Raw genomic sequence first — 27741 nt, 5'->3', positions numbered from 1 at the left:
ATTATAACAAGAGATTGTCACGGTTTCTGGGTTTTGGTGTGTGTTCATGGTTTAGGATTTTGGATTTTGTCATGTTTAGTTCGGTCTTGTTCTTGGTTTATAATTCTTGTTATGTTCATGTTTTAGGTTTCAGTTTTGTCATGTTTGGTTTTCCCTCTTGTGTTCCTGTGATTTCTGTTCTGCCTCATTAGATCACCTGGCCTGATTGCTCATCCACTTCACCTGTTCCCCATTACTCCCTCTGTGTATAAGTACTCCTGGTTTTCAGTCACTCATTGTCAGATCCTCTCATTTGGTCATGTGTGGTTTTTTGTTCACTGGAGTTATCCCTGTCGTGTGTGGTTCCTTGTCTTGAGTTTTGGGAAATAAACCTGTCACCTGCACCAATTCTGCCTCCTGCCTTGACTGCCTGCATTTGGGTCCTCACCTCCTCCGACGTCCGCCATTCATGACAGAGATAAAACGGGCTGTTGTTTATTCCAGGATCACAATTCCAGAAAATCAGGTTAATTACAGAAAGCATCAGTTGCTGATTTATTTTATATATAATTCACATAAACAGATTGAACAGATTAAAAGTAAAAGAACAAAATGAAAAAAATAAAAAGATGATGACCTTAATTAACACAAAGAAAGAATTACAGGTAATAAAAACTTAAACAGAATCTGAAACAAACAAAGGATCAAAAAGGTGTAAAATATTTTCTTCTGGCAGATTTTTATAGTAATTTTTCAGTTTCCTTTGCATGTTGACACGTTTCATGTTAAGAGAAGTTACAGCTGAAGCTCAACTGGACAATCTTCATTATTTAATTCTTGTTCCACCATGAAGGAGATGTCTGCAGAGCGACATGTTGGAACAGGTTTATGTCTGTTCAGAGGCTTTAATCTGGATTATCCTGTTTCCTTGTATTTCTGCTTCTGCCCAAAATGGTATTTTCTCCACAAGTTTGTCTTTAAGGTTTTCCTCCGTACTGTTAACAAAGACGTTTCTCAGGAGGGAAGAAGCCACAACTAAAGCCTGTGGCTGGTTGTTGACCAGTGCTTCCAGTTCAGTCTCCACCTCCTCAGCTTTTAGGATCCCAACAACCTGAACGATGGCGTTCTGAACAGCAGCGCTGTGCACCTGAACAAAAACAGAGCCACAGGATCAGGGCGAGCTGGAAATCTGATATGGCGTCACGTTCACGTGTTTTATTAACATTTCCTCTCACAGTTGGACCACAACCTGCATTTAAATCAGCATCAGAAAATCTAAGGACTTAATCATCAACTTCAGAAAACAAAAACCAGAAACTAGTTTCACACACGTGACTTTGAGCTATTCATACATGGAGGGACATCAACTCAAAATAAAAATGTTAAGATAACCAAGACAGATTCCATTTGGTTTAGAAGCTGAATTCGTTCAGTGAAAATGAAAATATTTGTTACAGTTTTCTGTTAATTAAAAAAAATCTTGACTTTTCAATGAGTCGTCTGGAAGACAAAAATATAATATCCAAGATTGTTGGCATATTCCCTCTTAATTATTTAATCTATCCATTATCTGTACCGCTTAGTCCAATTCAGCAGTTGCAGCCTATCCCAGCAGTTAGCAGGCAAGAGACAGGTACACCTGGACAGGTCGCCAGTCCATCACAAGTCCAACACAGAGACAACCACACACTCACTAGGGAGAATTTATGTCTTTGGATGGTGGGAGGAAGCCGGAGTACCCGGAGAGAACCCACGGATACACGGGGAGAACATGCAAACGCCACAAAGAAAAGCTACTGCTCACAATGCCGGATTGCAGTAAAACCGCAAAAGTATTTCAGCAAACCACCTTTTCATCCCCACGAAGCCAGGGATGAAACCGACCATGTCAGAAGCCAGGTACCAAAGTGGATCAGTTTGAGTCCTCTACCGTCTGTGGTACTGTACGAACAATGAAGCCGCACAACTCGAGGATATGACGTCAATGTGACGAACACATGCCAATTCCCAATCCACCCTTCCTTAGTGTTTTATGCTTTGTAGTCAAGCATTTTTTGAAGAAGAACAAGAAGAAGCTAAACTTCTTTATTTGTCTGAAGAAATGTTTCTGTTTTGCTTCGCAGTGAATCTTCAGCCATCTTCTCTTCTCTGCTTCTAATGTGAACTTCCTGCAACACGGAGGGAGCCTTTCTCTGCGCATGCGTTATTTTGCTCTAGCTTTGGAGTGTTACTCTTTAGCACCCCCTACTGCCTTGTAGTATGTACTACAGCGGTGTTGTGGGGATGTTGAAACCCTTCTCCCAGTTTTCGCCACCGTTTTAACACCTGAACCAGCTTCGGTGCAATGTGGACATAGCCTTAGTGGTGGGGTGGCTTGGGTTTGTGCTCTGGGGAGTGCACTGATCGCCAGGGTTTTTGGATTGCCCTAGTCTGCCTTTGGCCTCCGTGGAGGCATGGTCATATTTGCATGATCACACTAACCCCTGTTCAATCCTGACTCCTTATACTCTGCATTCTGACACAGTCACGAGTTGTCCAGTGGGTTTATACCAAGCGGCAACCTCAGCCGGTAAAATGCGAAGCCTATGCAGTGCAGAAAATTGCAGTTCATCCCTCATCCACTAGGGGCTGGCTCCAAAACAGAACAAATCCCCATAGTTAAAAAGACAGTAGAAATAAACATGTTAAAAAGCCTGGTAAAATAATAATAATAATAATAATAATAATAATAATAATAGTAATAATTTAAAGATTAATAGGTCAAGTTTACCTTCATGACAACTGTGAGGGGGGTGAATTGTTTTCTAACTCATCCATTTCGATGTTATTTAATCTTGAAATTCAGCATAATTAGGGGTGTGTCCTTTTGATTGACAGGTATCCAATACCCGCAGAAAGAAGGTAGAGTGCAGCACAACTGCGGCTTTTAGTCAGCTAACAGCGCGCCTTAGCTTTAGCCTGTCTACCTCCCTTAGCTGGTTAGCTACCGTTAGCTCCGGGTTAGCTCAGTTAGCTCTTAGCTACAGGCAGCTCGGAGTTTGATGGGTGTCAATCATCCACCTCCACCTTTACAGTCTCCCTCTCAGCTCCACCTCTTTGCCCATTTTTGGATTTTTGAGGAATGACGACATGCTTGACTCTGCCAAGATGGCGTTGGTGGGAACCGCTCAATGAGCTTCAATTCAGTTCTTCAGAAACCTACGGGTGACGTCACAGAGGTTCTGTCCATCTTTACAGTCTATGGTTTATACACAGCTATTTTTGTTTAGGGTTTATTTATTTATTTTTCTTTTTTTGGGTTGTATATTTGGTACTTTGGTTTTTGTTGTGATACATCTTGCTGTTGTTGTCTTGGTTATTTTTTAGGCACTCTGAATGATTGTCAGCTTAGTTTACCTGTAAAAGCTGTAAGAAATGCTCTGTTGTGTTTCTGTACAGGTGTAGCAGCTGGTGTTAAATTGAATTAAAGGGTCATTGCTTCTATCCACTGTATCTTTGTCTCTACTTACTCATTTTCATTTTCCATTTTACTTCTCTCCATTTCTAACACATAATTTGTTCACGAACTGATGGTTTATAGCTAACTGCTAGTTGTTAGCAGACTGCTGGCTGTTAGTGAACTGTTAAGTTGTTAGTGAACTGATGGTTTATAGCTAACTGCTAGTTGTTAGCAGACTGCTGGTTGTTAGCGAACTGATGGTTTATAGCTAACTGATGGTTTATAGCTAACTGATGGTTTATAGCTAACTCCTGGTTGTTAGCAGACTGCTGACTGTTAGCGAACTGATGGTTTATAGCTAACTGATGGTTGTTAGCAGACTGCTGGTTGTTAGCGAACTGATGGTTTATAGCTAACTGATGGTTTATAGCTAACTGCTGGTTGTTAGCAGACTGCTGGTTGTTAGCGAACTGATGGTTTATAGCTAACTGATGGTTTATAGCTAACTGCTGGTTGTTAGCGAACTGATGGTTTATAGCTAACTGCTAGTTGTTAGCAGACTGCTGGCTGTTAGTGAACTGATAGTTTTTAGTGAACTGATCTGGTGTTTGGTCCACTTGAGAAAAATGCAAAGTGAAAACAAACCAGACAATGTTACATTTTCAGATATAAACCGAGGTACCTGGATTATCCTGTTGTGAATGTGCCCTAAAATTCCCTTATGAACTATAGTATAGTAAAGTATCTTTAGTACCTATAGTACTCAGTGGTACCATGAACTGTGATATATTTCCTGTGATCTAAATGTTTCCACTAACAGAAGGTGTACCTGGATGAAAACAAGGATATTTCATAGTGACAGCACCATCACAGCAAGAATAACATCTACTGTACCTTCATGATTCTGGTGAAGTCAGTTGAGTTCAGTGATACTGTGTTATTGTAGAGATTTGTCTTCACGTTGATCACCCCTACAAAGTCTCCGACTGATATTCCGTGGATCAGCTTGGTGTCTTCACCCCACAAGCTGATCCAGATGGAACCCGTATCATCCTCCAGTCTGAAGTCAAGCTTGTCTTTCTTCATCTGTTTGCTTCTCAGTTCGATGGGTTTAGAACAACCAATCTGAACAAACCAAGAACACAAGTTACAAGATACTCTGAAGGGCTCTGTAAGTATGTAGTGATCTTGAGCTTTGATAAGTATGAGTGTTTGTAATTGTGTATGTGTAAGTATTGTGCAGGTGTAAGTATGTAGTGATATTGAATTTGGTTAAGTATGAGTGTTGGTAATTGTGCATGTGAATGTACTGTTTTAGATATAAGAACGTGTATTTTTATATTGGTTTGTAAATACAAATTGTTTCTATATTATATTGTTCTCCCATTCCCCCCAAATCCCCGGGACAACGGATGGAAATTAGCATTTGCTATAATCCTTTATGTTTACATTCATGCTGTATAAGCCTGGCTGTTCATTAACATGCACTGTCCCGCTAAAAAAAAAAAAAAAAAAAAAAAGTTTATATGAGCTGCCATCTTTAATCCTCAGGTTCGGCGTTGCCCATGTCATCATTATCATTTTGGACCAGAAACTAAGCACATGGACAAGAGTTTGTTGCTGGTGAGTAATATTTAGTTTATGCCAATAAACTGAGCGAATTTATGGCAGAACAGTTTGTTTCTATTTGGTCAAAACACTGAAAGTCATACAGAAAATGAAGACTGGGCTTCTGTGATAAGACCAGCCTTTGGCACATTAAACAAACATCACTGATTGATGGAAACTCACCTCTTTCACAGTTCCTTCAACACTAACTCTTGTCTGTTTTTCAATGGTTTGGATGTTAGCAATGGTGAAAACTGGACTGGAAAGTAGTTTCAAAGCTTCCAGTTCCAGACTCTTTGGGACGCTGAATGCAGCCGTTTCTGACATTTTACTTCTTTCTGTGATTTTCATGACCTTATTTTCCATGATTACATCCCTGAAGATGTAGAAGCTCCCCTCTTTGATGCCTTCAAAGCGCTCGTTTCCATAAACCATCACTTTAATGCAGTCTGTTTTATCAGCGACTCCCAGGTAGAAATAAATCTTTCTCACATTGTCTTGTGTGTAATATGGACGCAGACCAGATTTCTGCACAACCTTCCCTGCTGTGAAATTTTGGCCGAGTACACCGGTGGTCTTTAGATCTTTAATGGCCTGAATACAGATGAAGAGTTAAGATGGAAAATAGAAAAAAAAAAAAAAAACAGATGCTAAAACATGTGTCTTCACAAATCATTCCACAAAGTAATTTTAAGAATAGTAACTTAAAATGCAAAAATTTGACTTACCAAGATGGGAATTTCACTCTCCTGGAAAATAAAAAGATTATTTACATACTGAAAACATAAAGCTACCTGTTTTTATGAACATTATAGTTTACAGAACAAATTATAGATGAATAAACCTTTTTTTGTCTATAAATGTGAATTTAATAGATGTAAATGTAAAAATGTTCTAATATGTCAATAAGTACTACAATAGTAGTGACCTAAGCCCACTGAGACACTATGTGTATATACATATGTATATATATATATATATAAATATATATATATATATATAATGTGCCCTAAAGCAAACCCAGAACACCAGAGCAATGCTGTCAGTGTTCATAAGAGTTGACGAAATAACCAAAAACCTGACCAAGGACCAGCACCAAATCTCTAATGATGCCTCCATGTTGACTTCAGATTTTTTTTTTTCCTTCCACGGTCACTAAGTGCTCTAGAAAGAGAATTTCGCGTTTCTCTCCACCATACTGTAAAGTCGTCTGCCAATTTTAAAGTCGGTGGATCATACCGAAGTATCCTTGAGCAAGACACTGAACCCCACGTTGCCTCCTGATGTGTCTATTGGGACATGAATGTGTGTGATAGAGCAAAGCACTTTATATAACCGTAGAAGTGTGTGTGTGTGTGTGTGTGTGTGTGTGTGCGTGTGTGTGTGTGTGTGTGTGTGTGTGTGTGTGTGTGAATGAGGGAATGTGACATATAGGAGTCAACATAATTAGAAAAGTGCTTTAGAAGTACAGTCCATGTACCATTTATGTGCCCTGAGATGATCTTGATCAAGATGATTGGTGCTTTATGAACACACACACACACACACACACACACACACACTCTGATCTTTTAACACAAGGTTTGAATGATGGAAAGCAGATTCTTGTTTTCATAGTTTATGATGTGTTCTATTAAACTGTTTAAACCAGATAAATAACAGTTTACTTCAGGACAAAATGAACCATATTTAAACTGTGCAGCCTGAAAGCAACACCTACCTTGGGATTTTCTGTGGATCCAGTTGTTTTCACGGATTTATCCTCATTTTTTCCCATTTTCTTTTCAGTCTTTGCTGCTCCAGGAAGATCAGTCTGTTCAGAGCAACATCAGAAAATTAATCTTTGTGGGTAATTCTGGACCTTTTTGGCCTTTCCTTTGTGTTCCTTGAAGAATGTTTAAATTCCAGTTTAAATTCTTCTTGACGGTCAACAGGACAGATTTATCACCCTTTCAGGTCATAGTGGACAAAAAGTCCTCTCCCAAAAATTACAATAAAAGTATTACAGACTAATATTTTTCACACTTAATTTTTTTGCTCAAATCTTTCAGTCAACTTCTGCCTTAATGAAAATAACCAAACAAGGATACGATGAAAATCTGTGCGCATGACCATTTCCACGCTAGGCTCGGCATTTATCGTACATGCAAGTTTGAGTCAGTGTGGATTAGCACTGCAGCACAGCAGACCCTGTATATAAGAAGTAAACAAACCTAAAACCATCATCTCAGTATAATCAGACACATATTCAGGACTCAGAATGAACCCTTTTGCAGAAAAGCATTGAAATGGATTCCCAAAACAAAACAAATGAAATAGCTTACTGATATGCTTTGAGTGCACACGAACACACTGAGAAAAGATTTGGGAAAATAGATCTGATAAACAGCCTAAGCCCACACATGACACTTATAATAGCTCAAATTCAACAGGCCCATAAATCATTAGACACTACAATCTGAAATAAGGATAAATACAAACAGAGATCTGTGTTTGCAAACAATCTCATACTGATATTCACTCTCAGAGCATCTCATCACCTCGCTGGCAAACCTGCCACATAGCAGGAGAAATGGTTTGACCTCAATAGGCGAGGCCTCGGGATCATAGATAAAAAAGGGCGTAAATGACAACGGATTTCAGCCGCTGCATTTATCAATGCCCAAACATTTGTACGCTGAGATCGGTCAGATACAAACGTTTCATAAATCACACGCAGATCCAATCAGATGATCCTTGGAAGGATGGATGGATGGATGGATGGGTGGGTAAGTGGGTGGATGGACGGACGGACGATGGGTGGATGGATGCATGGATGGAGGGATTGATGGATGGATGGATTGAGGGATGGATGGAGGATGGATGGATGGATGGATGGATGGATGGATGGATGAATGGATGGATGGATGGATGAATGGATGGATGGATGGATGGGTTAGTGGGCGGATGGATGGATGGATAGATGGATGGATGGGTTGGTGGGTGGGTGGATGGATGGATGGATGGATGTATGTATGGATGGATGGATGGATGGATGGATGGATGGATGGATGGATGGATGAGTGGGTGGATGGATGGATGGATGAGTGGGTGGATGGATGGGTGGATGATCCTGTCATATACACGGTTGTGAAACGGCAACTTTTTCTACCTGAAGCCAGGATTTTGTGTAAAACCAGTTAAAGTAAAACCAACACATGAACTAACTGGATTAGGTCTTCCCCAGAGCCCTCCATATACTTAGAGTCACGACACTCTCATTGACTCCAGTGTAGCGGATTGGACCTTGGAAAATAAAGATTGGAACTTTTGTTTAATCCTGACTGAATTAAACATTCTCCTTACAGACCAACAGGACATTTTCCTCTCACTCCAAAGTGGGGGTCTGACTGGTAAAAATCCGGGACTCAGATTCATGACATGGTTTTCAGCTCCACAGGTCAACAAAGGTCAACTCTCCAACGTTCATTAAATTATATCAAAGATCTGGTTGATTGATAACTGACTGATTTGACTAGCTTGAATAAATTAATTAATTAAATTAATTAATTTAGTACTCTAATGGTGTCCACACAGCCATTAGATTAGTTTAAAAGCTATCTGTGTTGTGGTGTTCCCGAGGTATAATTAATATTTGGACTAATATATAAATAATTTTTTTAAATTATTAAAATTAATAATTTTGTTAAACATCTTTAAAGTTTAATGACACTAAATCACTACGCCTGTGTAGAAAATGTGGCAGCGCACATCCAGGTTACTGTAGACGTTATAATAGTTCCAAACACCAGATAGGACTGCGGTCATCACCAACGCACTCCATTCGTTTTCAGAGGGAAATCGATACAATATCAGTGTTATAAGTCACGAAAATGCATGTACATTCTGTCAGACGTCCTGCAATTAAATAGGTGGGATTCTTAGCTTCCAGACATTATGTTCTCATTTGCCAACAACATCTCACTTTCTATACCGCCAACTACGGTCGGCTGTCCGCGCCTGCGGCGTGCGGATGGACTCTACGCTGCAAACACACCATATCGTAGACTGACTGTCTGCAACGGATACTAGAGGACTTGTATCAGCTATGTATCCACAACTCCAAACACACACAGAGAAAGAGCTACCCCTGGTTAAGGTGTGGTCTAGAGAAGGAGACATAAACTGGGAAAGAGTCTGGGTAAACATTTTGTGCGTCCAAGTACCCCAACCACCAATTGATCCACTATAAGCTGTGTCAGAAGACCTATTTGACACCATTTTCGAGGTTTCACGTGAAGCTGTCAACCAACCCAAATTGTAACTTGTGCTCCCAGAACACACTGGGGACATTAGGCATATGGTATGGGATTGCCCAGAGGTTTATGGTTTTTGGGGGAAGGTAACAGGGATGTTATCTAATATGATTGATAAGCCTATACCCTTGGAGCCAACTCTACTTCTGCTCAACAATGACTCACATCTGAGACTGACTGAGAAACAACGCAAGGTATGGCTGGCAGGATTGACGGCTGCAAAAAAAAACTGATAGTACAACGCTGGCTGCCACCTCACAAACTGCATGCTAGGAAGTGGCTGGAATATTTTCAGGATGTGATCATGTTAAAACTGTCTACAGCACGAGTGACCAAAGCCAAAAACTCTACATTAGACTCATGGAGAAGAGCCATCTTAGTTGTAATGGACGTTCTCAACTCCAACAAAGGTTCCCGATGAGGTAACAAGACAATGGACCAAGGTGGGGGAGGGATGCTGCCAGGAGTGGAAGGAGGGCTGGATGATGTTCGAATGGTCAAGATTGTCTGTTGGTTCATGTTTGGGTTGTACATCTGAAACTATACTTACTAACTATAAAAATGTATTCACAAAAAAAACTGCCTTGTCCCTTTTTGCTTTCCATGTTCCACCAATGACTGACTAATAATCACTTAAATTTGATTCCTAATTAACTTATATTTCACCGATTCCCTGTGCATCTCTATTCACTCACTGACACTGTTTTACAGTATCTTCCCTCTTTACTCTTGCATTACTTTTTCACATATTTGGTAACACTCATTGATATTAGCTGATGTTACAGCTGCTCTACATTTATGTTCCATAGCTAATTTAGCCATTACTGTCATTTTTAAACATTTGTTCAGGAGCAACAGGCAGGAAAACTGACATCCATCAGTTTGTCATTTTTCCTTCCCCATGTTTTATTTCTATCATTTCATTATGCACACTGAAACTGATTTATTTACTTTATTGCCTTGTCCTTGTTTTATGTCCATAAAAAGTTTGTTTTTTTGAAAAGTTTCACTTGTTTTCTTGTCAGTGCCAGTCCCACCAATAGGTCAGATGAGTTTTTAGTTAAACCAAAAGGGGTTTGTTTGGAACTATTGGAGGCTCCATGACCCACGTGACCGCTCTTACAATGAAGTCAACAGATGTCACAACTCTGAGTATATTGTGAGCTCTGCTCTTACCTGCTCAGGTGTGGAGCTCTTTTGTTGACCTTTAAAAGACAGAACAAATCATGTTTAGCCATTAGAAAAGTAGGTTAGTGTAAACTTTTTATTTTTCACAGAATTTTTCACAGCACGGCTCAAAACACTGCTATGATGATGACAAATCATGGACCCAGGTTTCCCTTGCCCAAACATGGGTCACCGGGACCCCCCTCTAGAGCCAGGCTTGGAGGTGGGGCACGGAGGCGAACGCTTGGTGGCAGGGCCTTTGCCCATGGTGCTCGGTCGGGCTCAGCCCAAAAGGGGCCATAGGGGTTGGGTGCAGTGTGAGCTGGGTGGCTGCCAGAGGCGGGGACCCTGGCGGTCTGATCCTTGGCTGCAGAAGCTAGCTCTAGGGACATGGAATGTCATGTCTCTGGCAGGGAAGGAACCTGAGCTGGTGTGCGAGGTTAAGCAGTTCCTGCTAGATATAGCTGGACTCACCTCGACACACAGCTGGGGCTCTGGAACCACAGTCCTTGACAGGGGCTGTACCCTCTTCCATTCTAGAGTTGCTCCTGGTGAGAGGTGCCGAGCAGGTGTGGGCATGCTAATTGCCCACAGGCTTGGTGCCTTTGCATTAGGGCTTACCCTGGTGGACGAAAGGGTAGCCTCCCTCCATCAGGGTGGCCAGGCTCTCCCTTAGAGATAGGGTGAGAAGCTCGGTGATCTGGGAGGGGCTCAGAGTAGAGTCACTGCTCCTCCGCATCGAGAGGAGCCAGATGAGGTTGCTCGGGCATTTGGTTAGGATGCCTCCTGGACGCCTCCCTGGTGAGGTGTTTCGGGCACGTCCCACCGGAAAGAGGCCCCAGGGAAGACCCAGGACACGCTGGACGGACTACATCTCGCAGCTTGCCTGGGAACGCCTCGGGATCCCCCCGGATGAGCTGGTGAATGTGGCCAAGGAGAGTGAAGTCTGGGTTTCCCTGCTTTGGCAGCTGACCCCACGACCCAACTCTGGATAAGCGGCAGATAATGGATGGGTGGATGAATTATGTCCAGAGCCAGTCAGAGCCTTAATGGGTCCCTAAGTAGAATCTATTTTCCTAAATTTGATTACAAAAATCTGGCAGTGCATGACCAAGGGTGGGGCCAGATAGTGAGCGGGGCCAAGAGGAGTGGGTGGGGCAGAATAAGCTATCCCTAAAACCTGACTAACCCATCAGGTGAGCAAAGAAAAGACAATAAAAATCTAACAAATATTAATGTAAAACCTTTCCCTTGTAATCATCAGATGTCCAAGTGTCAGTGAATGCAGCATACAATGTACTACGATGTTCTACATCCACATGACCACTTTCTAGATCAGGGATACTCAGTTCTATCCTACGAGGGTGGCAGTCCAGCAGGTTTTCCATGTATCCCTGCTCAAACACACCTGAATCAAATTAAATGGATCTAACAGCTGGTCCAGTTCTGCACAATGAGTCTTTAATTTGAGTCAGGTGTGTTGGAGCAGGGAAACATGGAAAATCTGCTGGGCTGCAGCCCTTGTAGGACCAAACTGAGTAACCCTGCTCCAGATCATAATGCAGCATTTATATAGCATCATCTCACCAGCTGCACATGCTCAGAACGACAGTTAACATGACCATATATTACATCATTGTTTCTTACTGTCACGTGCACTCTGCTGACATGTGCACACTTTATTATACATTTAATATTACACTGCCCATTATTACTGTACACCTCTTTTTATCATGATTACTCAATCACTTATTATACTATAGCACACCTAATGACATATAGTATTATATTAAAGTGTATTTATTAATTTTTTTATTATACATCATGTACAGTTACCTTCATATGCAAATTAGTAGAAACTCTACTCACATGTACATTATTTACTTGTGTTCATTAATGTGCAATATGTCAATTTTAAATTAAATAACCACCTGTTTATTCTAATATAGATGATTCAATGTTTTAGGTTTTATTGTGTGGCATTACTTTGCATACTATTAAACAACAATTATTTATAATAATAATTATTATTATTATTATTAAGGTATGTTATACTGTATTAGTGTATGATGTGCTATAATATATTACACTCTATTGCAATTTGTTATATTATACATTACAATGTACTACTGCATATTATATTATGCATTACTATCCTGATACTTTCTGATATTTAATTTACTCTTCACATTGACTCTTTTTTTTACCTTTATGTGGCTTGTAATGTATTAGCATCTAGACAGGTTTAAACCAGGAAACTTATTATTTATTACTCAAGGAGACGGGGTGCCAGTTAAAAGTTAAACTTCTCAATCCTTTTCAAATATGTAGAGGTGACACTAAAAAAATTAGAATATAGCACAAAACTTTAAAAAGATAATCTAATGATATTACTGTATATAAACTAATTATATGCAGTGAGATATTTCCAACATTTATTTCTTATAATTCTGATAAAAATAAATTATGGCTTATAGAAACCCAAAACCGTAGATCTCAGAAAATTAGAATATAGTGAAAAGGTTCAGTGTTGTAGCCTCTAAGAGCTGCACTCTAACCAGCCGATTAATCCAAACCTGCAGAGGCCTCCTGAACATCTAGATGGTCTCAGTCTGTTCCAGTAGATTCCAGCATCATGGGGAAGGTTGTTGACCTGACAGCTGGGCAAAAACCATCACCTCCCTCCACAAGGAGGAAAAGCCTCAGCCGGTGACTGCAGAAGAAGCTGGATGCTCAAAGTGCTGCATCAAAGCTCATCAAGAAGAAGCTGAGAGGAAGGAGAAGCTGGAACAAGCAGCAGGATGAAGCAGCTGGAGAGGACGGTCAGAAAGAGCTTCACCAGGACTGGACTGAGGCTGGAGTTAGAGCTTCCAGAGCCACCACACAGACGGATCCCAGACCTGGACTTCATGTTGTAGTCCTCTAGTTCGGCTGCACAACACCAGCAGCGTCTCACCTGGACTAAAGAAACCAGGACCTGGTCTGCTGAGCAGTGGTCCAAAGGGCTCTTTTCTGATGAGCAAGTTCTGCATCTCATGTGGAAATCCAGGTCCCAGAGTCTGGAGGAAGACTGGAGAGGCAACAATCCAAGACTCTTAAAGTGCAGCGTGAAGTTTCCACAGTGGGTGGTGATGTGGAAGCCGTGTTCTCTGGTGCTGGTCCACTGGGCTTTTTTAAGTCCAGAGTCCACGCAGCCTCTACCAGGAGGTTTTAGAGCTCTTCATGCTTCCTTCAGATGCAGACTTTATTTTCCAGCAGGACTCAGCATCTGCCCACACTGCCTCAAGAACCAGAACCTGGTTCAAGGACCAAGGTTTACTGGGCTGGACTGGCCAGCAGACTCTCCAGACCTGAACCCCGTAGAAAATCTATGAAGCCTGTCCAAGAGGAAGATGAGACACATGAGACCGAACAATGCAGAAGAGCTGAAGGACTGAAGCATCCTGGTCTTCATCCCACCCAGCAGGACCACAGGCTGGTAACATCCATGCCACGCTGCATGGAGGCAGGAGTCCATGCAGAAGGGCTCAGTCCAAGAACTGGGTTCATATGCAGGTCTAGACTCTTCACATGGTCACAGTTCTGGATTTAAAATCCTTTTTATTGGTTTCATGTAATATTCTAATTTCTGAGATTATATTTGGTTTCCATGAGCTGTAAGACATGATCACCACAGTTAAAACAAATTAATGTAAAAGTGTGTCTCCTTGCATGTAATGAGTCTTTATAATATGTTAGTTTCTCCTTTTACACTGAATTACTGAAATAAAGTTTTGGGTGATATTCTAATTTTTTAAGTTTCACTTGTATATGCATGAAATTTTTTCTGTCTTATTTATTTTTTTTATCTCTTTTTTGTGTTATTTTGTCTTTAATATTTGACACTTCAATACTCTGATTACACGACTGCTTGTATTTTTGGACCTGCTTCTTGTTTTGTCTGTTTTTTACTTTGTATGGGAGTATTTTCCTGCCTTTAATCAAGAACGTAATTGTTTGCTTTGAGAGCAAGATTCCTGGTTTTCATGCTCAAATATCATCTTGCTTTCTCTCAAAACTCAGATCTGACATTCAGAAAGTCCCTCTTGCTTTGAAAAACTAGAATGGTTTACGAAAATTTCTAGTAAGCTTAACTAAACTTAGAGTGCAGGTAAGTTAACTTTTTTATTTATTTATTATTTATTTATTTTATTTAATCAATGTAATCCGGTGGGCTAGATACTATTGGCAGCCTGCAGGCCTCCAGTTACCAAGCACTGCTTTATGTGCTTTCATGTTTCATCACATAGCTCTACTAGAGGCCCAATGAGTTATATTACTGACAAATAAGTGTCTACTTTAAAAGTAATGTGGAATAGCATAAAATGATTATAATAATAATAAAAAAAAAAGTTAACTAGTTTGGTGCCACTGTGTGAAGTAAAACAAGCACCGTGGTGATAATATTTTATGATGAGGACGTAAAAGCCATTAAACCACCGGATGTGCCAACATTATGACATTATTTTCATTTACTGCCATGTACCACACACTAACACCTGGACTCACCTTCTGGCTCTTCTTCCTGGTTCTTCCCCAGTTTGTCCACGAAGGGACGCAGCAGGTCCTGGACTGAAGGATCGTTCCTGGGAATCTGCTTCATGGCTTCGTTGATGATGGAGATGGACTCCTCTAATCCGTACTTCTCAATGATCTTCCGGGGCAAATCCTTTCTGAACTTGGCGGTTTTCTTCTGTGGTGATGAAAACTCAAACTTCTGAAGGATTCCCACCATCTTCTTGTACTGGTCCTCGTCCAGCATGTCAAAGATTTTGGTCATAGCGTCTCTCCACTTGTTCTCTGAGATGTCTGACATCTAGAGGAAAATAAATGTTAGAAGCAGTTCATCAACGCAGCAGTAAATGCTCCTGTTAGACTAATTACTAATCAGACTAAACAATAATCAGAGCCTTCAGTACTGACTTTGCAGTAGTTTCCTGGCTGGGTGGTGGTGTTTGCAGCTCTGTTTATGCTTTCTGTGGGACTAAATCAACCCTTCCAGCAGCAAAGCCTGCACATTAAACAAATAAACCACACCTTAAAACGACCCACTGCTGCATACTGAAGCAGATCACATGTTTTCTTATCTGTGTGGGACAGCTGTTCTGCTGCCTGCGCTGCTTCTACAAACAGAAGAAGTCATTGTTAAGTCCAGGAAGAAAACACGCTGCTGATGATGATTAACAACACAGCAGAGGCCGAGAGCAGAGCTCCTGGAGCTGCAGCGGTTACATGTGGTCATGACAGGTGATGCACACCTGTCATGACCACAATAAAAACTAATAATGATCACATCGTTTAAATGTCTGTCCACTGATTTGTTATAAACGTGTTTTCTGTGTGACTCCAATCATTTTTTCATGGCTGAATTACTGCATTTCCTGGTCAAAGACAGACAGAAACCCCGACATTCAGAATGCAAGCGATCCCGTACAAACTTGTGGCAAGCCAAAAGGTTAAAAAAACGTCCTAATTTCCGCGCGATAGCATGTAAAAAACGCGCGTTTGTTTGGGAAAAGCGTGCGTATAGAGGGGTGTGCTGGCCGAGTGAGTGGAAGCTCTCTGCCGAGCTCTGCACGAAAAGTTTTAGAACACGGTAAAAATGTGACTTTATGCCTGCTGACACTAACGACGCTCTAATGAACATATAATACAGCAGATGAAAACACAAACAGAAAGCAGAAAGAATGCCGAACCAGAAAGGAGGAAAAAGAGAACTGGCAAGTTCCAAAGCTAAGCTAACAACAGAGAGAGCTAACAATGTTAATGTTACACCCGGCAATGTGCTATTTGACAACTGCCATGATTATGTTGCCTCTACACTGGTTCTAACTGAAGAAGAAATGGACGAGTTTCCTCCTCTTCCCGTCACACCTGCTACGTTGCCTGCCCCAAAGAAGATGATGTATGCGCGCAGCAATACTGAACCAGCTAGTCAAAACGAAATCATAACCAGTTTGTCTGCATTGATAAACGCAAGATCGGATAATATCGAGAGCATGGTGAAAGAGAACACACTCAAGATCGAAGGTCTCAAAAAAACAATAGACTTTGTGTGTGCGGAAATGAAGGATGTCAAAGGTAAAGTGTGTCTGCCAGCAAAAATTATCCGAGTTGGAAAGATATTCTAGGAGATGGAATCTCAGGCTACATGGTGTCAAGGAGACGGAGAAAGAGGATATACGGAAAAAGGTGGTAGAAATATGTGAACATGTTATGCCAGAACAAAAAAACAAGCTACCTGATGCCATTGACACTGTACACCGTCTTGGAGCCAAACGACTAAGCATCAGCAATTATTCAGTTCAAAGCACAAATCTACAGAGATGCTCTATGGAAAGCGGCCAAAACATCATCCTACCTGCAGGACAATCATCTGAGATTCGCTGAAGATCTGTCCAAAGAGGACAGAGAATCTCGTGACAAACTGTGGCCACTCATAGACAAAGCCTGTAAGGAGGGGAAGCCAGCTTACTTTGTGGGAGGTCGTGGATTCATCAGTGGATCAGAAGTATTTCCTCCCTCATAAAGATGTTCATTCAGACCCGATAAATAATACTTTTGTAAGTCTGTTCTGCATGACATATCTGCTCTATATCTAGATTACAACTTTTGTTGCTCACTAATAAGATATTTTCATACTCAACAAAGGAGTTACCCTGCTTTAAAAGCAGCTATTTTTGTTCTGCTACTCTATAACAGGGTGGTTTTAAGTTAAAGCAAACAGTCAAATCCTATTTTTATGACGATTCAGTCATGTTTTTTGCTGTTTATTACGTAAATGGTCCAGTACTCAGTAACTTCTATAGATTTATCTTCAAATTTATCAAGAAGTTCATAACCTTTTCATCTCTTAAAAGTTACATTAGTTTCCTTGTCTTTTTCTTTAGTTTCTCTTCATACCAGGGGGTTAAGACAAACATGTAAGCGCAAAGCCTTGTTTTTGTTTGCCAAACAGTTTAAAACAGATTTCTGTTTTTTTCAGGAAAGTCATTCTATATCTGATGATATCAATTTTTGAAAATCACAATGGGGTAATGTTGTCTGGTTATCCCATGGCTCTGAGCGTTCTGCTGGAGTCGCCACCTTCAAAAATAACTTTTCTGGAGATATATTACATTCTGACTGTGACAGTTTAGGGCACTACATTTGTTTGGTTGTTAGACACAGTAATATCACCTTAATTACAGCCAACATACACGGTTATAACAACAAAACTGAGAATGACAAATTACTTGATACCTTAGAGGAGAGAATCCTTTTTTGGCTCTCCAAATATCCTAATTAAGTCCTTTTGTTCCTCATCTACCTCCTCCCCCTCGGTTATATTTTTAGAAAACACCGCATACATTTTCATTGCTATGCGGATGACACCCAGCTCTACCTCTCCACCAAGCCGAACTCTGCCCTCCCACCATCTTCCCTCACAGATTGTCTTCAAGAGATTAAATCCTGGTTCACCTCAAATTTTCTTAAACTAAACAGCAGCAAAACAGAAATTTTACTAGTAGGCACCAAATCCACTCTCTCTAAATCTGACAGTTTCTGCATTCCCATTGATGATTCTTCCATTTCCCCCTCCCCTCAGGTAAAGAGTCTGGGTGTCATCCTTGACAGCACTCTGTCTTTCACATCACATATCAATAACATAACCCGGTCAGCATATTTTCACCTTCGCAATATCAACCGCTTCCGCCCCTCCCTCACCCCTCACACCGCCGCCATACTCGTTCACAGTCTCGTCACCTCCCGTCTCGACTACTGTAACTCCCTTCTGTTCGGTCTTCCCCAAAAAACTCTTCATAAACTTCAACTGGTTCAGAATGCAGCAGCCCGGGTCATCACAAGAACCGCCTCCACCCATCACATTACTCCTGTTCTGCAGCAGCTCCACTGGCTCCCCGTCACCTACCGCATCCACTACAAAATCCTGCTGTTCACTTACAAGGCCATCCATCACCTCGCTCCTCCCTACCTTTCCGATCTCCTCCATGTCTCCATACCAGTCCGTTCCCTCAGATCCTCCTCCTCCATCCACCTCATCGTCCCCCCAGCCCGCCTTGTTACCATGGGGAGCAGAGCTTTCAGCTGCTCTGCTCCTCATCTCTGGAACTCCCTCCCCCCAGACCTCCGTAACTCTGATTCTATACAACTGTTCAAATCCAAACTCAAAACACATCTGTTTAAACTGGCATCCTCACTGTAATATTTCACACTGCTTTTATTATTGTTTTATGAATCCTTTTTAATTTATTAATGTATTTATTGATTTGTTTTATTCTTGTGTTTTATCCTGGAAGGTGACCTTGAGTGTCTAGAAAGGCGCCAACAAATAAAATGTATTATTATTATTATTATTAATTCAGTCCTTTTAATTGGCGGAGACTTTAACATCGCCTTACACAATATGTTTGATAGATGGCCTCCAGGGCATCATTCGTCATCCAGTACAAAGTTAAGAAATTTTATGGAGAAATTTGATATTGTTGATATTTGGAGAGAAAAATATGCAGATGACAGAGTTTACACTTGGAGAAATAAGACAGGATCCCGACAGTCTTGCATTGACCTTTGGCTTGTCTCTAACTGTATCAATAAAAATGACGTCACTGTTAATATACTTGCCACTCCTCTTACTGATCATATAGCAATTTATATTAATATTCGACTGCTAACAGCTGACAGCTCTCCACATAAATATTCTCACTGGAAACTAAAAAATTCTCTGTTAAAACATGAAATAGTTAAGATTAATCTTAATAAACTGATCAAATTTTATTGGAACAAGGCCAACAAAGAGAAATCTTTTTGCACTAACTGGGAACTCCTAAAATTTGAAGCAGGTAAATTTTTAAGGAAACATGGAAGTCAAATGAATAAAATTAAGAAAAGCTGAAGAGGAATAATAAGTAGAATTACCTCCTTTCACCAGAAGTCCCCGGAGGAAATTTCAGAAGATGATAAAACAGCTTTATTAGATCTTCAAAATAAATTGGACAGTTTATACCAATGTAAGGCGGAGGGTGCCTTCATAAGATCCAGGAAGAGATAGCTGGAGGAGGGGGAACAAAACTCTGCTTACTTTTTTAGACTTGAAAAGTACAGATCAAAAATGAACTCCATTCTTCAGTTAAACATCAACGGTTTGATCTCTGATAATTCTAAACAAATCTCAAATTTTTGCACCGCATTTTACACGAACTTATACAGCTCAAAATATAACGAGGAGGTGTCAAAATTATTTCTCAACACCATAAAAAATCTCAAAACCATTCATCTAGAAGATGAAAGTTAGTGTGATAGTCCTCTTACATTAGAGGAAGTCTCTAATGCAATTACTACACTTAAACTCAATAAATCTCCCGGCACAAACGGCCTAACCGCAGAATTTTATAAATCCTTTTCCAGTCGAATAGCTCCATTTTTACTACAAGTCTTTATTGAAAGTATAAAGAATAACATGCTCCCTCCTACTCTTACTCAGAGTCTGATAACACTTATTCCAAAACCAAACAAAGACTTATTATCTCTTGATAATTGGAGACCCATCTCTCTTCTTAACAATGATTACAAGATTATGGCCATAATATTTGTGAATAGAATTAAAGAGGTTCTGGACACAATCATCGACGAAACACAGTAGACAAACAAATAGACACATTTCTAACAATATTAGATTGGTCTTGGATTTACTTACTCTGACTTGATTCAAGATGATAGCTTCATCCTCTTCCTGGATTTTTATAAGGCCTTCGACACAGTTGAACATCAATTTATTTTTCAATCATTAAAAAAATTTGGCTTTGGAGACTTTTTCTGTGATGCTATTAAAACCCTATACACTAATGGTAATAGTTCTATTAAAATGAGATTTAGTACCACTCCCAGATTTGATCTAAAACGTGGTATCCGTCAAGGATGTCCTATTTCTCCATATTTATTTCTGCTTTGCACACAAATCCCTGCAACTCACATTTCTAACAGTGCAGTAGAAGGAATTACTATTGTTGATAAGGAGGTAATCATCAGCCAGCTGGCTGACGACACCACAGTTTTTCTAAAGAATGCAAATTAAATTTCTGTTGCTCCTGATATGATTAAGGATTTTTCCGAAGCATCTGGCTTATACCTAAATTTAAAAAAATGTCAATTACTAGCAATTAAAGATTACAATGCATATTTCATTAGCAACGTTCCTGTTAAGGAGGAGGTCACTTACTTAGAACTTGTGATCCACAAAGACCAAAAATTAAGATGTTCTCTAAATTTCACTCCATTTATACAAAAAACTCAAAAGAAGCTCAACCAACGGCTGCAAAGGGATTTATGTCTGAAAGGTAGAGTTTTAATTACTAAGGCTGAAGGGATATCCCGTCTAACATATGCTGCTCTCTCCCTACATGTTGATAAAAAAATTAATAAAGACATTGACCATATGCTATTTAACTTTATATGGAAAAACCGAGCTCATTACATAAGGAAAGCTCTTGTATTGAACAATTATGAGTCAGGTGGGCTTAACTTTCTAGACTTCACCACTTTAAATAACACATTTAAAATTAATTGGGCCAAACATTTTCTAAAAATCCTTTTTCTATCTGGAACTTTATACCACATTTCATTTTCTCTCATTTTGGTGGCTTTAACTTTATTTTGTTATAGTTATAGTTATAATGTTGACAAACTTCCTGTGAAGCTTTCTTACTTCCATAAGCAGGTCCTTTTAGCATGGTCCCTGATTTATAAGCATAATTTTTCACCTCATAAATACCTCATCTGGAACAACAGCGACATCTTATTTAGAAATACATCACTTTTTATTGAAAACTGGGTTAAGAAGGGGATTATACTGGTGGGTCAGTAGATTAACAACGACGGACGACTTCTCACGTACAACGAGTTCCTGTCACTTTATAACTTTACATTCAGCCCCAAAGAATTCTCATTTGTACTTAATGCCACACCTTCAGGTATATTAATGTTATTTAAAAACACAGGCAGTTTTCCATCAGCCTCAGTCTCTCTCCTTGATCCAACTGACTCACCAGTAGGGAAAATCTGTTTTTCACAGCAACCAGGTAACAGCAATAAAAAAATTTGCAACCTGTTCCAGAAAGATGTCGTCTCACCCCCACATGTAATATCCTATTGGAACCAGTATGTCTTGGAAATTAATTGGAAAAAAGTTTGGATGATCCCTAATAAATATTTAATCATAAATAAGGTAAAGGAAGTGTCTTTCAAAATTCTTCATAAATGCTGTCCAGCCAGCCATTACATGATAAAGTTCAAAAGGAACATAAATAGTAGTTGCAGCTTCTGTGGAAACAATCCTGAAACTGTAAGACATCGTTTTTGGTACTGCCCTTTCACACAGAGATTCTGGAAAGAATTCATCATTGACCATCTTTTTAAAAACTTTTCATTGCGATGGGAAAATGTGTTGCTCTGTTTTTATAATATTCCCAAAAAGGATGACAAATATTTCTTTTTGATAAACCTTTTAATTCTGTTAGCAAAATTTTTCATACATAAATGTAAATTTACCTGTAAAGTGCCATTTTTCACTTATTATTTTGAAGACATAAAAAAGTATATACAGTCAATATCAGACTCAAATAACAAGAAGGCTTTGAAAACCATTTATATATGTAAATCTCTTCATTTGCCTTTATAATTTTTTTCTTTTTTTTTTTTTTTTACATTTTCTCTTCACCCCGGGTAATCTTAATGTAATTTTGTTCATAATGTTGTATACCTCATACGCTCTTGTGTTGTATACTTGTTAATGCTATTATTGGTAAATAAAGTTTATTTGGACATAAAAAAAAAAAATAAAAATAGCGCGCGTAAAAAGCGTGCACTCCCGTTTCCTGGTGTCTTTGAACGCTCGTAAAAAGCGCCGTTTTGTCGCACTTTAACGCTCGTTTAAAACGGCGTTTTGCGCAACTAAAACGTGCGTAAAAAGTGCCGTTTTTGTTGTATTATAATTATCCCAGCCCCGTTTTTATGGAGGACGTAAAGTGACACAATGAATTAATTAAATATTTCATTCAATAATTACTTAAATGTGTCATTAAATATTTAAAATGATAATGAAATACATAAATGTGTTATTAAATGTATCATTAATTAATTAAAATACAAATTAATATATGTAAAAACACATATAATTATTTCGCAATTTAATTAATTAATTAATTATCTATTTAATTAATTATTTCACTATTTAATTAATTATTTATCTATTTAATTATTTCACTATTTGAATAATTATTTATCTATTTAATTAATTATTTCACTATTTAATTAATTATTTCACTATTTAATTAATTATTTCATGGTCCGTTTGCAGTGCATCATGAATTTATTTTATCTGTCAGCCTAGCCCATCAAACTCAGTGGGCGGGGCTAACCAGAGCATGTAGCGAGGAAAGCAGAGAATATGTTGAAGTTGTTGGACTCATTTAGTCACTTTCCAACCAAAATATTGACCACAGAGTGACTGAAAGTTTAGAAGTAAACTTCACTAACTTTTTTGTACAGTAAAGAATAAGAGCAGACCCTCCAGTTCATCACTGATCTCTGCTGAAGGATTGTCTGCATTGTCCCAGTAACCCTGTGGTCTGCTTGTGTGCTTACATCTCCAGCCATATTCAAATACACTGCCAGGACACAAGTTCAAATATAGATAAACTTTGTTACATCTTTTACAAAGAAAGAAAGAAAGAAAGAAAGAAAGAAAGAAAGACCCTGGTTTCTGGATCTACATATTATATCCTTTGTCAGGAGACTAGGAAAATTTAAGCGATACAGGTGAAACTATCCAGGTGAGGCAGAAATCCTCTTCAATAATCTGTTATCTTTATAAATGGAGATTTTTCTCCATAAAATATTTTAATTTGTCCAAATCCAAACGTCTCAGCTTCATTTTCCAACAAAGAAAGAATTTAATGAAGTTATAATGACTCCAGATCGCCAGGTTACCAACTTACAGGAAGCATTCATTTAGTAAATCACTGGGCCCCAAAGGTTCAGAAAGACTTTTTAACCTTTGTTTTCCAGGTAAGACGTTTGAGAACCAGTTCTCATTTACAAGCATGACCTCAACAATCTAAAAATAAACTCACTGTAAGCAAAAGATGAAAACATGTTACAATAAGCACACAAACAAAAGACAATTACACACCTGGCCAACAAGAAAAGTCCCACCTGCACGTAACTAAGCCAACAGGTCAGAGCCTCCTACTGGATCATCACTGCAGGGTGATTAACAGGTTATGTATCCCCACCCCACACAATGATTTGTGGTCGGTGGATCGATTCCAGGCTTCCAGGCTGATGTGTCTATCAGGGTATGTGTGTGTGTGTGTGTGTGTGTGTGTGTGTGTGTGTGTGTGTGTGTGTGTGTGTGTGTGTGTGTGAATGTGACATACAGAGCTTTGAGTGGTCAAGCTGACTGGAAAAGTGCTGTATAAGTACAGGGTCATTAACCATGTTTTACACAACCATGTGGAAAGACTACCTGACTACCTAAATATACAGAATGAGCAGGTTATTCCATCTTCCCTGATGGCACAGTGCCAGTGTTGTAGCCAGTGTTCTATGATTAAAATTTAATTTTAATTATTCTAGTTCAGCAATGTGATTTGTTTTCTACGCCAATATAGTTCTGTATTGCAGTAGAAATGAGAATTTTGACCAGTGACTAATGACTTGTATATTAGTGAATTTTGATTGGCTGTTAGACAGTGTTGGGGTAGTTACTCTAAAAAAAGTAACTAGTTACTAGTTACTCATTAGGCGGGTTGGCTACTTGTTAAGGTGGGTCAGCTGCTTGTTTAGGCAGGTCGGTTACTTGTTAAGGCGGGTCAGCTGCTTGTTAAGGCGGGTAGGCTGCTTGTTTAGGTGGGTCGGCTGTTTGTTTAGGCAGGTCGGCTGCTCAAGGACTCCTTCCACTGACCGGTGAGCAGGATCTTTCACCACAAGTTTGGACTGAAACTGGACTGAACTGAAAATAATAAGAATATCGCCACTGACCAAAAGCCCCTGTCTCCATCTACAGCTCCATTTTTCTTTTTTCTAGGTTGGCGCACAATCAGCTACATCACACAAATGGATCTCTATGGCAACGTGTCCAGACAAGCACACACACAGGCAGCAGCAGCATGAACTTTACACACAGACAAACACTGCTCGAGTGACACGTTACTTATTTCGTTACCAATATTTTAAGTCTAATGCACTACTTTACTTCGTTACCCAAAAAAGTAATATCATTACTGTAATGCGGTACTCCCAACACTGATGTTAGACTGAAAAAACATCACCACATAGATTAGAAGTCACTGGACCTTGGAGCAACACAGTCTTTTGACCTACACCTCATTTCAGTCAGTTTAACAGAAAAGTCTATATTTCAGTCCTTTTTTGTGTAAATGTTCTTTTTTATTTGGACATTTTTATTTTGAAACGCTAGTGAGTCAGCCCTGCTGCACCCACAGCCGGGATTCAGGTGGCTCAGACTGTGAAAGAGTGGTTCAGGCAACAGGAGACATCATTTCCACACATAGACTGGCAACCACAGAGTCCAGACCAGGCAGCGCATGTTTGTGGTCAAAAAATTAAAAAAGAAGCTAAACAATAAAAAATGTATATTTTCTGTATTTTTTCTAAATATTTACTTACGTAAAAACCAGACTAAAGATTTAGTAAAAACATGAAAGTATGCATGAAAAGGTCAGTCATACAGAAGCTGAGCGATCAGTACACCCAGCTTAGTCTTGATCTTCCCAGCCTTTATGATCCCAATGATCTGAATGAGGACATTCTAGACAGCAGCATGTTGAATCTGCACAGAGACATTAATAGTTAGGATCAGAATGAGCTGAAAAGCTGGGAATATGTCAGTAACGTCATGAGATAAACAGGGTTTATATTCATATCTTATCTAGAAAATATTCAAAAAAAGTTTTGGAAATAACTAGAAGGAAACTATGCTGTCCATGACCATGTGTGCGAAGCAGCTGGGGCGGTGCAGAGGTGAAGGTAGTCTTCGTTCAAACTAGCATGAAGCTTCCTGCATGTTACTGGGGTGAGTGCTTACAGATACCAAGGCTGAATGTGGCTGGAGAGACCCGGTAAGCAGTAGAGGCTGACATATTTTCAGAAATCCCATGGGTCACAGGATTCCCGCAGGATTCCCATGGGATGGGATCAATGTTACTATTAATCACATCATTGGGACGGTAGAGGATAAAAAGTTAACAGGAGTAGACAGGAGCGGGAACCAAACAAACAAAAAAAAAGAAAAAAACGCTGCCGCCATTTTGTAGTTTTTGCTCAATAAACCTACACTGTAACCAAGTATAAAAAGAGCTACACTACCCAGAAGCCAACACTGCTTTCCGGCCGCTGCTTCCCTGCCGGAATTGAAATAAGAAAAGGAATTAGTTAGCAAACACCTGCGGAGAAACCGATATGGCAAAAAATGATTTACAACGCAAAGTTAGAAGTAATGACGTCTCTATTAGGTTGGTAGAACTGGTTAGAAAAGGCGGACATATTAAAGAACTTCACGAGAGCCGAGTGCGACGGTTTCTAACACACTGTGTGCCGCCTGTAAAACATGTTTAGTTAATGACATTTAGAAATGAGTGAAATACAACTTTATATGTTCTGTTTGGGTTTATTTAACTTTGGTAGATATGCTGTGAACCATGTACTGTTTTATTGTTGCTCCCCCTTGTTTTAGTTTTTTTTTTTTTTTTTTTTTTTTCCTTTGTTTTTTGCAATTGTAATTGACCTCTAAAAAAAAAAAGAAGCTAGAAACACTTAGCAGCTGGTCTAAAAAAGAAGGGTGAGAACATTTAATCAAATTCAATGTATTGCCTAAAGACTAAATACATTTTTAAAAATGAGAGCGGGACTCATTCTAAATGGGCGCGGGATGGGATTAGGAGTAATTTTATCAGGAATGGGACGGGACTGGATTTATTTCTGTGGGAGTGGGATGGGACAGGAGTAATAATGCACTCCTGTGTCACCCTCTATAAAGCAGTAGACCTTTTTTATGTATATGATAAAAACAAGTTCAGGAACCTGAATGTTCTCAAGTGTCACTTGCGTGGAAAGAAGTGAAGGTGTGGAGTTTGATTTGATTAGGATTCAGCACCTTACAAGCTGATGAACAGAAAAACACTTTCACTTTCAGCTTAATTTCATTTGTTAATATTCATCAAGTTCTACATTTCAGACCTGAAACATTCTAGAAAAAGTTGATCCAGTATCAACCATAATGTCAAATAAACAGAAGAACTCATTAAGTTCATGAAGAGCCCACGCCCACCGCTCTCCACTCATGATTAACAACACAGCAACACAGCATGAGCACAGGGCTCATGTATTAAGCTGAGAACAGCATGCACAGAACCCTGATCCAACCCCACACCATCACAGAACCCTGATCCAACCCCACACCATCACAGAACCCTGATCCAGTCCCATATCATCACAAGACCCTGATTCAACCCCAAGCCATCTTAACCCGGATCCAGCCCCATACTATCACAGAACCCTGATCCAGTACCATACCATCACAGGACCCTGATCCAACCCCACACCATCTGAACCCGGATCCAGCCCCATAATATCAGAACCCAGGAAACCATCAGCTGTTGGAACTTACATTTCTTTACTTCTCTGGAAGTCCATAGTACCTTCAACCTAAGGCTTTGGTTTGGGAAAAACTGATGCATATTTACAAACAAGTTTAAGTTGATGAGCTAAATTTTCCAAACCATCCAAACGTTTTGAGTGTATTTCCTGCAGTCTGAATGTGTTTGGCACATTCCCCAAAACAATGACCTCTGTTTTATTTTCATTTAGACAAAGGAAGTTCCAACCATGTTTTCACGTCCTGTAAACACTTCTGCAAAAATGTGCTCCAGCAGGTTTTACAGGTAAATAAATCTGAATGTCATCTGCATAACAATCAAATGACACATTATAGTTTTCAAAGATGGACCTCAGAGGAAACCAGTAGAGTGAAAATAAAATAGGACCTAAAATGGAGCCTTGAGGTAACCCATGTTTAAGTGGAGTGTTTAAGATGTACCAAAAAATTCCTATTACATAAATAGGACTCAAACCATTTAAGTGCTGTGTCCTTCACACCAACAGACCGATCCAATCGTGATAATAAAATACCATGAT

The 27741-nt window shown here is 39.6% G+C and overlaps 1 protein-coding gene across 2 annotated transcripts; it reads right to left on the bottom strand.

Annotated features, from left to right (window-relative positions):
- Positions 1 to 469: 469 nt before the first annotated feature.
- Positions 470 to 27349, bottom strand: LOC121654066. 2 transcript variants are annotated; one of them, XM_042007928.1, is made up of 8 exons: positions 27215 to 27349; positions 15037 to 15343; positions 10498 to 10526; positions 6747 to 6839; positions 5755 to 5775; positions 5210 to 5620; positions 4313 to 4543; positions 470 to 1126 (listed from the first exon to the last, which is right to left on the bottom strand). In XM_042007928.1, exons 2-8 carry the CDS (start codon positions 15341 to 15343, stop codon positions 866 to 868), a joined length of 1353 nt encoding a protein of 450 aa, XP_041863862.1. In that variant the 5' UTR covers positions 27215 to 27349; the 3' UTR covers positions 470 to 865. The 2 variants fall into 2 exon arrangements, with proteins under 2 accessions (XP_041863862.1, XP_041863861.1); XM_042007927.1 differs by lacking the exon at positions 27215 to 27349 and adding an exon at positions 15451 to 15635.
- Between the last annotated feature and the right edge of the window lie 392 nt (positions 27350 to 27741).

Source organism: Melanotaenia boesemani, chromosome 15, assembly GCF_017639745.1.
Source record: "Melanotaenia boesemani isolate fMelBoe1 chromosome 15, fMelBoe1.pri, whole genome shotgun sequence".
NCBI lineage: Eukaryota > Metazoa > Chordata > Actinopteri > Atheriniformes > Melanotaeniidae > Melanotaenia > Melanotaenia boesemani.
This window is presented reverse-complemented; position numbering and strand designations above follow the sequence as displayed.

Excerpts from the sequence above, each read along its gene's own strand:
- LOC121654066 (XM_042007928.1), bottom strand. The coding sequence starts at position 15,343 with ATGTCAGACATCTCAGAGAACAAGTGGAGAGACGCTATGACCAAAATC. Across the intron at positions 10,527-15,036 it reads CCAGGAAGAAGAGCCAGAAG|GTCAACAAAAGAGCTCCACA; the intron begins GTGAGTCCAGGT and ends TGTCTTTTAAAG. Across the intron at positions 4,544-5,209 it reads TTGAAGGAACTGTGAAAGAG|ATTGGTTGTTCTAAACCCAT; the intron begins GTGAGTTTCCAT and ends TGGTTTGTTCAG.